General features: G+C 35.8%; 1 protein-coding gene across 10 annotated transcripts in view; it reads right to left on the bottom strand.

Annotated features, from left to right (window-relative positions):
• Positions 1–7,289: 7,289 nt before the first annotated feature.
• LOC107226230 (histone-lysine N-methyltransferase 2C) overlaps positions 7,290–18,334 on the bottom strand; it is a 73,841-nt gene continuing 62,796 nt past the window's right edge. For 4 of the 10 annotated variants that reach the window (XM_046738971.1, XM_046738974.1, XM_046738973.1 and 1 more), the window contains 4 exons: positions 17,216–17,566; positions 16,167–17,132; positions 8,317–8,499; positions 7,290–8,223 (listed from right to left, as the gene is read on the bottom strand). In XM_046738971.1, coding sequence (XP_046594927.1) covers positions 8,131–8,223; positions 8,317–8,499; positions 16,167–17,132; positions 17,216–17,566 — 1,593 coding nt within the window. In that variant the 3' untranslated portion in view covers positions 7,290–8,130. Of the gene's footprint in view, positions 8,224–8,316; positions 8,500–10,812; positions 10,952–16,166; positions 17,133–17,215; positions 17,567–18,334 lie in introns of those variants that run through there. The other 6 variants (XM_046738975.1, XM_046738976.1, XM_046738978.1 and 3 more) reach the window with 3 other exon arrangements.

Below are 18,334 nucleotides of genomic sequence, written 5' to 3'. Positions count from 1 at the left end.
GTAGCAAGCGTTTCATTTGAAGCTGATGAATTCTGATAAAGGATTAAAGACTAAAAACTAATCCTCCAAGGATAAATCGATAGCTTAGCTGACAAGAGCTTAAATTTATGGAAAGATGCGCAAATTTTTTATCGAAGATTACAAATTGTGTCGAGTCTCTCAGGACTATAAACAAACATTGGGCATGTTGTAGAAATTGAATATTCTGTGCACAGTAAACTGCAATTGTGATATTGCACACATAGTATTAGATGTTTATCTGTTGTTCCAACTACTTGGATCGTAACCGTTTGAATAATAAGGCCTACATCAAGTCATTATTATGTTATTTTTGGAACGATTTATATTTAAATATTGGATATCAAGATAGATGTTTATTTGCAATCATATTACAGAAGATTACCACCTGCCTTCAATTTTGAAATGTCTTTATTAAGGATGAATCAGCTCGGCTGTCTGAAATTACATGTTGGCAAATAAGGAAAAAGCGTTTAAAAAATATTTGCATCCCAAATTTTCCTCAATGATGGTGAACGCGGACGAGAAAACTGTCCCACTGTGTAATAGAAATTATTCTGGATAAATTAGAAAACCATCAGCTAAGATATCAACAATTTGATAAAATACTTTATAATTAGCACGTTAAAAATACTTGTTGTATAGTCTTTATACAAACTTATTCTTGTTTAACTCTGGAGATAACTGTTTGTAGAATTCTTTCAAGCAATCTCAGGAAATCTTTATTGTAAATAAATTAAGCTCAAAAACTTTTGAATCTAATGAAACACACCAGTTTCATCACATTGCACCTTCTGATGATAAAATGTTTTTTCAAATTGTTGACAATATGGCTTGTGTTATGCGAATTTGTTCAGATTCACTTTTACAGCTATGTATTAGGAATGTTGTTTTATTCGTGTTCACCATCATTGACGCGATAACATTTTAGAAGATTTTTTAAAAAGTTTGTTTTACTTTCTCTAACTTTTGATTTGGACTGTCTAGCCGATTCGGCCTTAATTACCCATCGATTTGTGCACCAATCAGTTGGGCAATCGATCTTTTTGAAGTGGTAACTGACTGCCGGAATTCCTAACATAATGGTCAGTAAGGAAGGAAACTTTTACAATGAATAGATGCGGAAATTACGAATGTATTCAGATACTACGTACGATTATTAGAATTTCAACAAAATGCTGTTAACGATTAATACTGTGAAAACGCATTTCGATAGTTGAGATAAAATCTGTTCTTTCCCTATGAAGCATAATTTGATACATTCATTTTCGGAAGAGAGTCAGGGGCATTGTGTGCTAAAATGTATGTAATTACAGGCACGTTGTTAAAAAATAGTAGATTTTCCATGATGAAAAATGTTTTTATAATCATACTAAACATGTATTAATAGTGGTACAACTGATTATCAAAGTTCTGATATCCAAAATAAGTTTGCCATTTTTGTACTCACCCTTGAAACTGCTAGGAAAACGAAAGTGTTATTACATAATTCATTGCGCGTCATTTCTACTAACAAATGCATTCCACCAACAACTCTACCGCACTATTAGAAAGCAGTATTACGTTCGTTTTTCTTCAAGCTTACATAGCAGTCGGACTGCACTTTGAGGAGGAAATTGTAACGGACCCATCATGCCACATGGTACGATTGGGTTTTTGCATTTAGAAAAAAATCCATTTTTCATATGTTTATAAAGCAGAAAAACAAATAATAACCAGTTCGTATTATTTATAGTTTGCAAAGAAGGTAAATAGCGTTAATCTCCATCGTGATGCTCTCTAATTAGAAAACACTGACTCTTCGACTTGCAACATTCTCTGAACTATATAAAAGAGAGCCTAAAACTCCTCGATTTGTACTCGGCAAACGCGTATTAACTTTAGGTGAACGAAAAGAAGAAGTGGAACTCCTGTGTTAAAAAAAATGTAAAGGAAGGTAAATTTCCCTTGCTATAAGACCACGTAATTAACATCATTTTTGAAACTCGACAAATAAAACGGTGGATGCGAAATATTTGCATCAAACCTCGGCAGCGTCCTTAGCCTGAATCCCGTTGCCACAAGTTTCTTGTTTACATATATAATGAATAGTCCAGTTCATAACAATGTGACCATAAAACTAAATCGTCAAGTTTTGAACAAAGTCACTTAACTCTTATTTCATCATTTGGAAGGTTACAAATCAAAGGCCTGTATCAATATACTGATATGAAAAGCTGTGCCCACGCGTAACTTCATTTATTGTCGAAACACCATACAAAGAATGTAGCCGATAAGTTTTCCGCTCCATGTTTTTTTTTCCTCACATTTTTGACTGTTTTTCTAATCAAATAAGGTTTACTTCTGAATCATTCATTCTCATTTTAAATTAAAAGTATGCGTAATCAATCAGATAACTTGAAACTTCCCACTTGAGAAAAGAAAGAAATAAAAATTTACACAGCTTGCTTTCTCATATGCTTTGAGTACCCAAATCATTCGATTTCACTGAAATTCATTAACCCGAACGAGGATTTTTTTAGATGAAACTTCAGAAAATTATTTCAAACAACTAATTACTTCAATAGTCTGTTTATCAATCAAAATTCTAACGAAATTTCATAAACAGTTTCTTCTTTTTTTTTTTTAATAATTGCTTTGAACAAAGGTATGTTTAAATGCGTAGTGTCAATGAAGTAAGTTTATCACTACCCAACAAGTTTTGATATCGTTAACAGTGATTTTGCATTCATTAGTTGATAGTTTCTATAATATGAAAACATTTGGTAAATCAGTTTAATAATGCTTTTCAAAAAGTATCACATTATGTTATTGAACAAGGTCAGTTAATCACGAAAATTACAGATAAAAATAAAATTCCTTAATCTATGGCATGTTACACAGTGACTAATGAAACAAGCAGCTTTAGGCTGGCCATGATGCAGCCACCGAAATTCCCATTCTCACTTTGCAGGTTCCCAGTTCAATGAAAAAAAGGAATAATATCCAATTCGAATTTCGAAATACAAATTTAGATTCGTGATTAACGATTTAAAATACCTCAATGGCAGCTTCAGTGACTTTTTAGATTTGGGTCCATCATATTGGATCCACCATTTTTGTAATTTCGAGTTTAGATTCGTAACAAGCGACCCAAGAAACCCCCGTCTGCAAAATTTGATCGAGATTCGATGGGTAGATTTAATGTACCCCTCAAATTGTTAGATGGCGAAATCCACTCTCTTGCGGGCGCGGGTTAGAGTTGAAATAAAAAGTGCCAAAATTTTTGAATTGTTTGGACTCGATTTGATGGGCGAGGCGGTAAAAATTTACAAATGATTTTCCAAGGACCACTCTAATACATACATTCATAGATACACACAGACGTCCATCCGCAAATGGTTGGAGGTGATTCTCTAGATCTCTGCGAAAACTAGACTTTTCACTTTCGGGCTGATCATAATAACTTCCTGTTTTCTCCGAGAACAACGAAACGGGAAGTTAAAAAAGAATGGTATTTCGAGATACACAGCGACTAAAACCTGAAAGTTTTAAAAATATCACAATTTACGTAATGTTTATTTGAACACATTCAGGCAAGTGCGAGCATTACTGCAAACTTCTGATGATACTTGGCTTTCGTTCACCAATCACGTGTTTTTAATATCAATTTATTATAACAAACTCGATTCATTGTAAATTCTCATTTACAGACGAAAGTTAGCGGCCACTCTTTCGAAATTATAATTGGAACGTCACACGGCGAAAGAATTTATTCAATTTGATGATGAATAAATGAATATCTAATTAATACGATATGTAAAGGCATACGTATAAATTGATACATGCGTTCATGATTTTTAATATATACAATTACGTGCACGTATACAATCTCAAACATCAGAATCTGTCATTTATTTCCACATATTGAGTGGTACAGTTTTCAAGTAAAACAATTAAAACTAAAGAGGATAAAATCCTGAAATAAAAACGTGAAAGAAATGTAATCGCAGATATGATCGAAAATAATACGACGAATTTTCAGCGAATGTCGATTGAATAAAATGTCTTACTTGATGTGCACAGACAGGGTGTTCACGTGTGAATTACCTATACGAGTATACTATGTGTAAATTGCATTTCAATATTTAATTTATTAATTGTACAGTAATTGAAGCATTTTAATGTTGAATATTATTTGGTATTGTCATTAATCTATTTGTATGAAGATAACTACGAACAATAAGTGTGGAAAAAAAAGAAAGTACACAATTCACTTATATTGAAATGGAGCATAAATAAAATATTACCTAACGGAATAAGTACATATATATAACATTGTACATGTAAAAAATGGTGTATTCTCATATTATACTTAATTTAATAAATCCTGTATATTGGAGCCGACATTGCAGTGTGTATGTGTAAACTTTGATTGTACCAGGCATCAAATGCGAACATTTTTGATGACTAGAAAAATTTACAATGAAGCCAGAAACCGAACCTGGCATCTATGATTGCTTTGCCGAAAACTTACTCCACTAGATTATTTTGTTATCCTGACCAAATCAAACCAAACCGACGGCTTTGCACGTCCATACTGATATGTTGTATGTTTAATATAATACTTATTATCTATAGCGTAAATTAGTTACCAGACTGTTTATCTGATTGTGAGATCGCTTCATTTCGGACTGTAGTGTTCAGCTCGCACTGCATGTAAATAATTGGTTCTGAAATTTTGCTAAGACATGTTTTGCTTTCAAATCAACTGCTGTAATAAAATCTCACACTGTACATAAATTGATTCATGAAAAAGAAATTATGTTGTCACAAAAGAATGAAAATTGTTGATATCTTTCGTAACAAAAATTTAATTGAGAAATTTACATTTTTTAATTCTCGTTATGAAAAAACTATCCTAGTTGGCTTGGTTTAAAAGTATTATGTTCTTGTGGGCGAAACTGCCAAATCGCCCCTTGACATACCTTCTTTTAAAAGGTGATTTCATCCCCTTAAAGTATTGAATGGCAGACGAAAAAAATACGTGTCACTTAGTCTTTAGCCTACTATAACACATTGCAAAATAAATCAAATCGCAGAGATCGATCTGGGATACTTTTCTTGTTAGTCAAATTTGGATCAAGGTAAACGAACAACTCATCGGAAATATTGGACACGTCAAATTTTTAGACATAACTGTGGTCCAAAAATTAACATGGCTGTGATCTAAGTGATTGGAAGATCTTATAAGTCTCCGTCTGGAGTATGAATCATTCCTACTTTAATCGATCATGAGATCTAACACTACAATTGGGCCGAGACCAATATGCCGTAGTACGTCTCTATCGCACCTTAAGTCTAGTTAAGTATTTGGATTCCCGAACGGACAACTATATTGCTGTATTCTTGTATAAAATTATTGCAATTGATTTATCGTTTCGTACCATCCAAATTCATGACTGCGATGGGGATAAAGTTATGAACCCGAACTCAATTTAATTGAAACTAGTAAGAATAAATGAGCCCCTCTGGAAATTCAAATAAAAGCTCACTCAAAGAAAATTCTCAGAAGCCAAGTTTCTGTTGGAAATTTTTTCAACTCTTGGAGTATCTTCGGCTGCAAAGATCAAAATATCGTGAACCTTAATTGTAGTAACAAAAAGATAGTGTAGAACAGAGACATTTCGACACTGGTCAGGTAACCTGGATTAAAATGAGTGCAGGATTCCATTTTCGAGAGGCGTAATTAGGCATTTAGGGGCCGCGAAGTAGAGACGCTGGTGGGGCCTTCTGCGTGACTCATTAAACGTACATTTCTGAAGCTTCCCTTCCCACGCTGCATTAATTTATTCCTAATACAACACTGAAATATTCAATTCATGCATTCTCTTCACTGTAAACTTGCTGAAATCAATTCGTTGATGCACTATATCGACGTAATTTTGTGAGAGGAATCGATCGGGCGCTGACCGAATACGCTGCGAGCAACGGATAAAAAACTACAGCCAAAAAACGAAGAATTTCATTCGTCATTTCTCTGCTGTTGGTCCGACGCACTTTTTGCTACTTTTTCTAAGTACCTAATAACATCATAAAAATACTAGCATCTCTTATAATTCCAACTAAAAAATATCGTAAAAATTCACGAAATGTTCGCAAATTACACATCAGTAAGGGGATTATTGTTACAAAAAGTTTTTTGACGCTAATATGGTTCACTATTTGGTACATGTCGTTAGTCCCGCACGACCACGGGTTCAAATTATTAATGGGAAAGTAGGAGAAACGCCGAATTAAAGGCATCAGTAACCGTCCTGTTTAATTGTTGACAATTATGCGTGTTCCTCTTTGACTATGCTGATTACTTATCATCTAATACATAAGATTATTTTTAAAATAAAAGTTGTCCCTGAGGAGGGCCCCCACCGAGGCCCAACCGTTGAATTAAAATATTCGATTCCTAATTGACTTACCTATCCAAGAATTTTCTGCACATATATATTGGAGGTCAAGAGCTCCTTGTTAACCATGGTTCACTATCCCATATGCAAAATTCAGACATTGAAATTATTACAAAATTGTATTTTCTGGGTAATATTACATGGTGTATCTTGTATTTAAAGGTCAGTTACCGATTACACCATGCAATTAAGTAATAGTACAGGTGAAAAAATACCCAGATTATTTTGAAATTTGTTTTTCTATTGTTTCTGTGATAATGATTGCCTAAAGTTCACTGGATTTTGTTGCAACATGGACTAAAATTTCAACCGGTGGTCATTTCATAGTCATAATAATATCCGTCACTGCATTATCCATCTGGGTACACGTGATTGTAATATCAGTTCTTGTCGTTTTTACGTAACCGACTGTTTGCTGACTTGAGTTGCGCGACGCAGCGAACACCGCTTGACGATGAATTTATCTCGGCCATTTCCAGTTACGGAAATCTTCATTAGACATCTCCAACAGTCTTTATAGACCTTCAGTGAACGCCTTTTATTGCAAAACCTCGTGTTGCATGTATGTCGAACCTGGTATCGTCTCGTAGTATTTCCCGAAAATCCCCGAATCCACGGTGAATTCTTTATAGCAGACTACGATAATGGAGAGCGACTTCTCTGTAAAATTTTTCTCCCATAAAACAAAGCTTCTACCGAAATGCAGGCAGATAGATAAAACTCGCTAAATGGGGATGTCCATGGACCATAAGAAAAAAAAAAAAAATAATTGAAGAAGAAAGTACTTCCAAATACCGTTACAAGTTACGGCATTTGGGTATGAATTTCCGTACCATTCGTTGTGCAAAATCAGCTTTATAAAGTGCATGTGCGTGTGTACGTGTAAATATTAAACCACCCACGCACTCGCATTTATTTACTATAAAATAGTGACATACAGTGCGCTCTGCCAATGGTGCCGCTTCTCCTATTTTGTGCTCGCACACTTCCCCCGCTCGTGGCCAAGTTCTATGGCTCTTCCAACAGTGTCGCGCGCTAGGTGAATTTTCATCGCCGAGTTGCGTCGAGAGTGGGGTTACTACTTTCATCAGAAAATTATTCACCTACGCGCCCTTTACGGGCACTATTGAAAGAGCGGACTGTAGTTATAAACGTGTGGAACATCAAATTAGGGGTTCTGAGAATACACAATTTTTTCTGGTGATTTAAAATAACATTAGGTTTTTTTTTACTTATGTACAAATACAGTGCAACATATATGCATTAATAATAACAACTAAATTAGATCCTATATTACAATATTATTTACCGTCTTTGACTACATATAACATACAAAGATAGAAATTTTCTTACATACAGAACCCGCTAACTTCTTTTTATTACACTTTGTCTTCCTTTTAAGAGTCTTATGGTAATATACAAGCGATTAAGATTTCTGGTTGGTAAAATAAAACTAATATTGTACAACTTTGGAGGAATGTTGTGATGACTCTGCACCAACTTTACTACAAATCACTTAGTAAAACCATAATGGCACTTCACATTTTAAATATTATAATACGTCTATGAAGTATGTACATAGATATACGCACACCTATTGCATGCATGTAGGCATAATTCGCATAAAAACCTATTTCATAAAGATACCAACATTGCAGTGTATAGACTTTTAGTTCATCCACTTGCGGCAGTTAGGTGCACCACATGCGCACGCTATCTTGTGTTGGTCATCTTCTATGTCAAATTTGTAATCGTATGCCAACTATAAAGAAATTGAATTCATTAAAATTTGAATTTTCTAACAATTTAAGATGTAATGCGTGAGAATGAACGGGAAAGTAGTTGAAAAAATTACCTCTTCACCACGTGAGATTCTTCGCTTTGCAAAGATAATTATTCGAAGATCACGTTCAACCTCAACGATTTCAGCGACACAATTTGGGTTACAAGAGTGGTTAATGTATCGAGCAAGTCCTCCACACAATGTTGCATCCACTACTCGTTCTTCATCCAAGCGAAACATATAAATTCCACGATTCTGTAACACATAGAAAAAAATTCATCTAAGTTTATATTCATTAAGAGTGAATCATTGACGATTCGTTTTTTTTTTCGATGCGTTTTAAAAAGAAGCAAAAACATATCACTTATGGTTAACTATAATTAGTGTATTCACTCAAAGTTATATAATGTACAGCATCAATAGTCTCGTTGAGTAAAAATATGTGTACAATATAACTTGCTTAAACTATTGTAAATTATTTAATGTAATTCAATCTTAGAAAGTAAAGAATGATAGAATGTCTTTATACTAGAATCGAGGGACCAGGTGTGTTCCGTTTTCTACAGACGGTTACTGACTTTTTAGTTTTTATGATGGTGTGAAATTACGTTATGTAGTTAAAATACGCTTCGTCTATTATTTCTTTCTTATTCTTATAATTCAGTTTATCTCTATAATTCTATGCCAGACTCACTTGCGAAGTCCGATTTACTGTTTAGAATTACGATCTCTGTTTCTAACAATCAGTTTCTTTTCGCATCAAACCTCTGTTTTTCTGTTGTTAAACGCCATTCAAAATTTGTACCATTTGCACTACCTTATGGCTATTTAATTAAAGGGTAATTAAAACCCAACATATCCAGTACAATGTACCTCGAGATGATGCAGTTTTTAGTTTGTTGTTAACTTTCTACATTTATTCGAATCAATTTGTTTCTGATGTACATGTATAGCTATTTTATAAGGTTGTATATTAGGGACACGTGATTATTGATCGATCAATGGCCAGATTAGATTGAGCTAAGGTTTTCAATAGTGATATTATTTATCAATTGCTACTCCCGAAACTTAATTTCTCAGTCACCTATATTAAATATTTTTCAAGGAAATTCGGATCGTTTTCATTTACTTGATTAATTTTCTAATAATATGCATGTATGGTATGCAGTAGTTAAGCTTCTAATTCCACTCCATGTATTGAATAATTGCACCTGAATGAACAAATCACTGATATTAGAAAACTTGTCAAGAAAAATAACGAAGGTGAAATAATTTTTAATGGAGTACATTATTAGAAATTGTTAAAATCAAATTTTATTAAACAATTAGGTGAAACATTGAGTTTGAAGTTAGTAATTAGAGTTGGCAAAAACCAGGACAATACTCCACAGAGACTTGTGTCAGACAATGTGTTTCTACACTACAATAATATGAGTATGTATATTTGACAAAAAATGTCAACTTCAATATAATTAGTTTCCACATAAGCATTGAATACCACACAGACGAAGCTTATTGAAAGAAAAGCTTTTGCAGGAAGCTTCTACTGACATACGTACACTTGAAATTCTGATTCAAATGTATAGCTTTCTATGCAGTATTATTTATAGACTCCAATGAATATGCAAACACAAAAGTGAACTTATTCAAGATAACGATGTTCAAAGAAGGCTGGTATTACTCAAGCTAAAAGGACCATATATCAAAATATTTACTAAATAGCTGTACAATTCGATATTATAAGTTCTTTTTATTATAATTTGAGCAATAATGATATGAAATTTTGTATTTTTCAGTAGTTCGCTGCTGGGCGACTCCACATCAAATAAACTTGCCACACCTCAGATTTTAAATTGGCTCATGTATTTATTATTCATCTGACTTTTTATACATTTATCGATGTATCATATATCACCTTTTATCTTTGACTACCAAACATATGACTACGTAAAAGATATAGGTGAACGAGACCTGAACCATGCTCCTAAAATACATCATCGTATATGTATTTAAACGGAAGAAAATCATGCATTGCCATTTGTTTGATTCAGGAATATATATTGAACAGTGTGAATCAGTTTGAGTCTTTGGTTAATGGCAAGTTTTACGTTTTTCATCAAATTAACAAAATCTCTAGTTTGATTTACCCCACAAATTCTTTTGTGCGCGTTTGCTTTCTACAAATGTAGAACATACTGATCATATTTATGGATGTGTAAACTTTCAGGTATTGTGCCTGATTTCTGGAAATTCCCTGATGAGAGACATCTTGTTAAAATGTTTCTGCTCTAGGCGGCGTTATAGAATCATAGAAAAAACGATTGATTGACGGTTGAAGAAGCAACCTTTTTGATTTTTTAAAACAATATCTTTCATCAAAATATGTGTCCAGATAATATATTTATAAACGATGTATAGATGTGTAGCAAACAAAAACGATTCTGCGTAGGAGGGTCAAAAGAGGGATGAGCTGAGGGCGTTTTGGGTCAAGCAATACATTTTCTTTTATCAGTACCAAACTTTCGTCAGGGTGCATATCAAAAATCTTTGCCATTTTCACATGCTTACCTGACTAAAGTCTTCTATTTATACTTTCTTGTTCTAATTTTTTCACATAAAACTGCTATGGCTCTACTATGCGTGAATTACGGGACAGGACGCTGTGCACCATTTTTCTCGATGGTGACTTCAAGTACGCAGAGGATATCTGGAATCGAAACGAAGTGTTTGGTATTAATTTAGTGAATGGATCTAAGTATTATTTCCATTCCACATACTCTCTACGTACTTGGCATTGCTCTCAAGGAAAACAGATGCACGGAGTACATAATTTAAAAGCAAGAGACCAGTGGGGGAATCTGTAAAGGCATAATAGTTCAATTTCTCAATGTACTCAATAAATTCAACATCCACATGAAGCAGAATTCAACGTTTCAATTTTTTTTTAATCCCTTAAACGTGCTATATCTACGTACAATATAATCTTTTTTTTTTCAAATAGATTATTCTTGACAACGTTACAGGGAAAATTGTACAGCTATCTTCAGTAGAAATCTTAAGTCTTCAGAATCGTGTAAGCACTAGAGTGTTTCGTTTGGAAACAATAATTGCTTGTTTGCTTCAATCAGCAAAACTTGTAAATAGAAAGAAAAGGTCTTTGCAAAAGGGAATCTTTTAAATCCAATTTCAACCGGTCACTCTCGAAACTTCGCAGTTTTCCTATTTCAGCAACACAGAAAAGAGGTCCTTTGAAAAAAAAAAGTTACTACTCAGCCACGTTTCATAATATGAACTTGATTCTGAGAGTATTTTGGAGAAAATAAAATTCTGTACGAAGAAATCCTGTGAGGAAAAATCTGTAGCTCAAATAGTTCAAAAGTTAGAAGCCTTGGCTCAAAAGTCAATTTTGTGTAAAAATTTGTTCTTCAAATATCTTTGGCAGTTGAATTATTGACTATATAACCGAAAGTCAAACAACAGATTTTTTGGCAGTCTTTTCAATAATGTACATAGAGGGCAAAGTCAGTAGTTTCAATGGTTAGTAATATAAAAATACAAAAATTTTGCTACCAAAGAAAATATCTTAATATACATGAAATATAGACTATTTATTCTATGGATTTTACATGAAAAATGGCGCGGACAACTTGCTTGGCAAGATTTCTGATAGTGATATAAAAAACCAGTTTTTGAAGTCAAATACATACACTGTTGCAATGAAAGTTAAAAAATTCATTTTTCTTTGACTGCAATAATTTATATGGTTAGCTTTGTAATAAAATATGAAGCAATGTATAGTCAAAGATATGGTAAGTTTGGGCAGGATATTGTGGAATAACCGGACTACAAAAAGAATTATCTTGTAATGTGCAGTGCTCATTGACAGAATAACTGTACCATTACAGTACGTATGCATTACACCGGCAACACGTAACATTACGATAAAATCCTGAGTTGGACTGAACTGGACTGATATGGTGTCCCAACGTATAAGGACAGTACTACAGGCATATAGTACTGACCACGGATCACTCGAGTGTCACATATGTTATTCCAGACATAACATGGCATATGGGCCGAATGAAGAGATTATAGGTCAATATTTTAATACACTCAAGAACTTTTTTGGAAACTTTGTACTGTCCACGAACTAATACGTTCATTTGGTATCTAAAGATCAATCAGATTAATTGTTTCATATCTCGTACACGTTTACTTCAATATGTGTAGATTACATTGTACAGTTTTTCAGTTCGAGAACTTTCAATATCATCATACATCATACATCATACATCACACATCATACATCATACATGATATCATAGATAGTACTAAAGTTCGAAACCAAAGTTTGGATGTTCGGATGTCGGATGTTCAGAACGTTACGTCACCCAAAATTTTTTCTATCTCGACGTCATCGATCTATTCTAATGGTCGACGACGAAAATCAGCTAGCCGAATTCCTCAGTCTGGAAACAATCGCGCAGTAGAGAGGACGTATGAGAATCGTGCTCCATAAATTTCAAGTACCGGGTTCTTTACCTCCTGGATCCTGCGCTCCGGGTCTGCTACCTGTTGACACTCCACGTCGAGGACAAGTGAGCCGTAGTTTCTGCGTTCAAGGTTCACTACCTGGTGAAATTCGACTTCCAGGACAAGCGCTCCGTAGTTCTGGCTGTCCAGGTCCTTGATCTGGTGAGTTTTGACCTTCAAGACTAATTTTCCGTAGTTCTGACTGTTCAGGTCCTCCACCTGGTGGATCTTGACATCCAGGAAAAGCGCTCCGTAGTTCTAGCTGTCCAGGTTTTTCACCTGGTGACTTTTGACCAAGCGCTGCAGAGTTCCTGCGCTCCAGGTCCGTTACCTGGTGAAACTCGGCTTCCAGGACAAGCGCTCCGTGGTTCCTGCGTTCCAAGTCCGTTACCTGGTGAAACTCGGCTTCCAGGACAAGCGCTCCGTAGTTTCTGCGCTCAAGGTCCACTATCTGGTGAAACTTGACTTCCAGGACAAGCGCTTCGTGGTTCCTGCGCTCCAGGTCCGTTACCTGGTGAAACTCGGCTTCCAGGACAAGCGCTCCGTGGTTCCTGCGTTCCAAGTCCGTTACCTGGTGAAACTCGGCTTCCAGGACAAGCGCTCCGTAGTTTCTGCGCTCAAGGTCCACTATCTGGTGAAACTTGACTTCCAGGACAAACGCTTCGTGGTTCCTGCGCTCCAGGTCTGTTACCTGGTGAAACTCGGCTTCCACGACAAGCGCTCCGTAGTTTCTGCGCTCAAGGTCCACTATCTGATGAAACTTGACTTCCAGGACAAGCGCTTCGTGGTTCCTGCGCTCCAGGTCCGTTACCTGGTGAAACTCGGCTTCCAGGACAAGCGCTCCGTGGTTCCTGCGCTCCAGGTCCGTTACGTGGTGAAACTCGACTTCCAGGACAAGCGCTCCATAGTTCTGGCTGTCCAGGTCCTTGATCTGGTGACTTTCGACCTTCAGGACTATTTTTCCGTAGATTTCGCTGTCCAGGTCCTCCACCTGGTGGATTTCGACCTCCAAGACAAGCGGTCCGTAGTTTTGGCTGTCCAGGTCCTTGATCTGGTGAGTTTTGACCTTCAGGACTAATTTTCCGTAGTTCTGACTGTTCAGGCCCTCCACCTGGTGGATCTTGACCTCCAGGACTAGAGCTCCATAGTTCTGGCTGTCCAGGTCCTTGACCTGACAACTTTTGACCTTCCAGACTAATTTTCAAGTTTACAAGTTTGATTATTGAAAACGTCATGTTTTGTGCTATCAAACCAATATGCGTGCTTCAGGAAACATTCTGAATCCAAAAAAAAACCGAACGACCAGGATCAAGAAATTGCAGTTGGTGAGTGGTTGGCATTGTATACATACAAATACATGACAATAACGTCGTTCAATTACAGCTAAAATTGCTGTGCGTCGTGTTTCAAATCTGTTAGCACTTAGCTGATTGTTCTGTGGTATTTTTTGACGAAATTTATTGTCATAAAATCACAATACGTTATACTTACATGCATGTGTAAACGTGATTTGTAGCATTATATAGAAAAAATCTTACGGGCAGATTTGGTTTGCGTCACATCCACAAAGACAGTGTACATTCTGTATACTGTGAAGCAAATAACAGAATTCTTTGGGGAGTCCATCGTGCCCCAGTCTCCCCTACAACTATGTCATCTGCTAAAACACTGACAACGAGTATGCGAGCGCACGAGCACAAAAACCAATTACACAAGGCATCCGACCCCGAGCAAGCTTACCGTGCGAGAGTTTTAAAACTAGTCTATTTGAATATTAGAAACAGAATATTCTAGATGAATGTAGACGAGCTCCAATTTAAATATTCTCTTCTCAAACCAACCTGGTTTCTTGGTTTTATAATTCATGTGGAAACGGTATCTTACGCAAACGAAAGTTTTTCGAGATTGAAATATTTTGTTGACCTTTGATGTCCCTGTAAATTGTGTCCCTAGATGACCTAGAATAATTTGATCTCAAGAACAATTTTTGACACAGGAAGTATATTTAACTTAAATTAAAGTTCGTCAGTAAAATTACGAAAGGAGTACCTTGAAAAATACAGCATGGCATGCATGGAATTCCAATACCACAGGTTCAGATATGCACAATATGAGAAACGGTATTAGAATTAGAACGTTCAATATTATTAAATTGTAGGTTTTTTGCATTAAATTCTTATTTTTTTGGGCTTATAATGATCTTAGAGCTCTCCAAAGATTACCCGAAAATAACTCTTACAAAGAGTTATCTCTAGCGTGTATAAAAATAGATTTGTACAAGTACGATACAACTGTTTGTCAACAGATGATGGCCACTAAATATACTAAATATAGTAGAAAAAAAAAATTCCCTGACGTTCCCTGATCAAATGATAATTTCTCACTGACGAAAATCCGAACCAATAGTGTCGATTCGAGTATCTAACGAATAAGTCTCCAAATGAATAGGTTTTCAAAACCACGTTTAAAATGTATTTACTTGTTATGGAACCGAGCAAGTGGAAAACAAATTGCTCTTACAATTTCTTTTTGTAGGAAAAATTTTATTCTTTCTCGTTCTGTCACACCGCCATAAAATTTATTGACTAATTATAAAATTCCCTCACCAGTGGACACCATGCAACAAGTACATTTGCACTTTATAATAATACTATGATGGACAATTTTGTACAAGTTTTTCCGAAAATTTATTGGGATTTGGTCAGCAAGCAGAATAAGCTCAAAAATATTGGTAAAAAAAAATCATCGGAGTTTAATCATTTCGAAGGTTTGAAATATAAAATTTTTTCCCGAATGGTGGATATCTCAGTTTATGTTACTCAAATTTGCTCAGATTCATTTCTATTAGTTAGCAGGGATATTGTCTCATTCGTGTTCACCATAATTGGGGAAAATAATACCTTTGGGGCTTTTTTTCACAGTTTGTCTCCTTTCCTAACTTTTGATTCAGCCACGATAATCTATACATCTTTAACCTTTATTGTTAGCTGCAACAGTTCGCTGGAATTACAGACCTTCCGTATGGTACTGAACCCGAGTGTGGTAGCAGAAGCTTAAACTAGGCTGCTGAAGCTACTCTCATTCATGATTTATCCGTTCGGCTGGCATTGCGACTACTTTGGTTCAAAACTAGTGCAGATACCCAGACAGTCTCAATTCAAAAAATCAAACTATCCGCTAAAGTCTGGTGTGGATGCTAGTAATGATATTATATCATGGGTACGAATGCATTGAATTACCTGTATGACGCCTTCAATAGTTTTTTTTTCTGGAGCAAATATTAGACAAATTAACCTGCACAATACTACAGGTTATTCCCGTATAGAGGTGGAAATCAGTCATTCATTTCTATCCTATTCGAGTCCCAAATAAATTTCAATACAACTTACCCTCGCTTCGTACTGCTTCTCTCTGGTCTCAGCTAGTTCAGAACGAATGATTTCCCCAATGTATTCAATGACCATAGTATGTCTTTCCAAATCCCGAGCTGCGTACAATCCTAGGCCTTGAATTTTGGATCGTGCTAAATAAACATTGTTCCGCCATTCTTGTTTCATCTTCTTATACTGTGAACTTTTAGAGTGTACAAATTGTTTTGAATAAGGACACGCTACTTCCCCAGCAACAGTTGCCGTAGGTACGAATGTTGCTCTCGCTGAAGAGCCAGTTCGCTGGGTATGCGGCCTTTTCCACGGCAATTGATTCCTCAAACGAGCCTCCGTTCTTGCACTACCAGTGGGATTGATAGCTAATGGCAGTTCCAATAAAGGATTTCTCCCATATTTGAATCTGTAATCTGTAAGAGTTTCAATTCCCGGAAGGCTTTCAAGGACGCGGACAACCGCAGGCTCAGTGAGACCAAATAAATCCTCCCCAGAAACGTAACGTGGAAACAATTGAACACTGTGTGTGGTGCGGCGTAATTCAGCTAATGGTTCCAGAATGCGATTCCAGACCGCACGAGGTGTCGCATCTCGCAACTCAACATCCTCTTGTGAAGGTTCTTGAACCAATACTCGAAATTCCGGTCGTCCGGATACATCGTGAATCGAGCATACGTATCTGCAGCGTTTATTCGGTCTTTTCATGCTCCAATAAAATCTCACTATTTTGTAACCAACTGGATAGATGAAATTTGGTGTATGAAAGTTGGATAATTGATGTGGCAACAGTTGACCCACACTCAAGAATATCAAGCTTCCAACCCGCAAAAGATGATTATGTTCCGAATGATGCATCACAGCTGCTACTTGCCGGTTCTCATCACGATTCACGTATACTCGTCGGTATACCGATAAAGTTGTCAATTCATTATCTTTTTCATTTTTCGGGACATGTTGCGAGCAATACGTACTCTGAAAAATTACAATTTCTTAAATCAATTACCAATTATCAATCCAACCTGAATATGACTGATCCATTATAAGAACTCATTTACCTTGTTTTTGTAGAAGACACAACCATCCTTGACTGCACAGCCGAGATGATAAACGTTTGTACAACGCATTTTGAAGCACTTGACAGTAGCTCCAGGTTTGTCGCACAACATGCAGTTTAGAACAAGACTGTGTTGCAGAGCTGCATCCAAATTCATCAAAGCACCATTCACAGTTTCATATACATCGTCCGACCACAAAGCACAATTGAGATGCACCCATTTGTCAACATCCAGATTAAGCAATCTTGCGGGTCCATCCGCAGCACCATCACCCTGACTATTGCAAAACAGACAATGGCGACTGTCGTCGGTCTTTACGGGCATTACAGTAACACCCAAACGAAAAAGCATCTGCAGAAATGAAAGATTATGTCATGGATGAAATATTTTCACTACACTGTGTTTTTGAACAAGAGAGCCAATACGCAACAGGTAAATTTGCAATATTCAGAACAGTAATTTGCAGTAAAATAATTCAGCTACACATCACAAGAGTAATTTGTAGTTGAATGTGTAATTGAATTAAAAATGTAATTGGAAATTTGCAACACTGACACCCAACCTTAAGGTTGGTGATTCATAGTGAAAAAAGTGTGATAAGTGTATTTTCAGTGGACCCTTTTTTTCACTCAATAACTGAAAGAAATCTAAAATCAAAAGTTTTCTAATGCAATTTGGACTCGTAAGCATTGTGAAATTTTCTTCATACAATTTTCTCTGGAAAAAGAGGACAGTGATAGATAGTTTAAAATGAGAATATTTCTGTTCCTAGTTGTAAAGTAACTTTCCCTGCGATACAAACATGTGTATTAGAATTTTACAGAACGAATGGAATCGCACAATTTTGAGTAAAATCTGGGTCAGGCCTTTTCTAATTTCGACCATATGCCTAAAATAATTTCAATTCATACAGAATATCCTATACATTTATTTTTATCATCAACTAAATAAACAGGGTATATTCCTTGAAGCAGTTACCTCAAGTATCTTAGTGGCCTGTTTCAAAAAATATCCACTGTATAGATATTTTGGTGTAAATACTGAGAAGAGTTTATATAACTTCAGTTTCAATTTATAAATCGCCTGTTCATTGTTCTAATTAAATTGTTCATTATAATA

The sequence above is a fragment of the Neodiprion lecontei genome, chromosome 4 (assembly GCF_021901455.1).
Source record: "Neodiprion lecontei isolate iyNeoLeco1 chromosome 4, iyNeoLeco1.1, whole genome shotgun sequence".
NCBI lineage: Eukaryota > Metazoa > Arthropoda > Insecta > Hymenoptera > Diprionidae > Neodiprion > Neodiprion lecontei.
The sequence above is the reverse complement of the archived record's forward strand: the minus strand, read 5'-3'. Positions and strand labels throughout refer to the sequence as shown.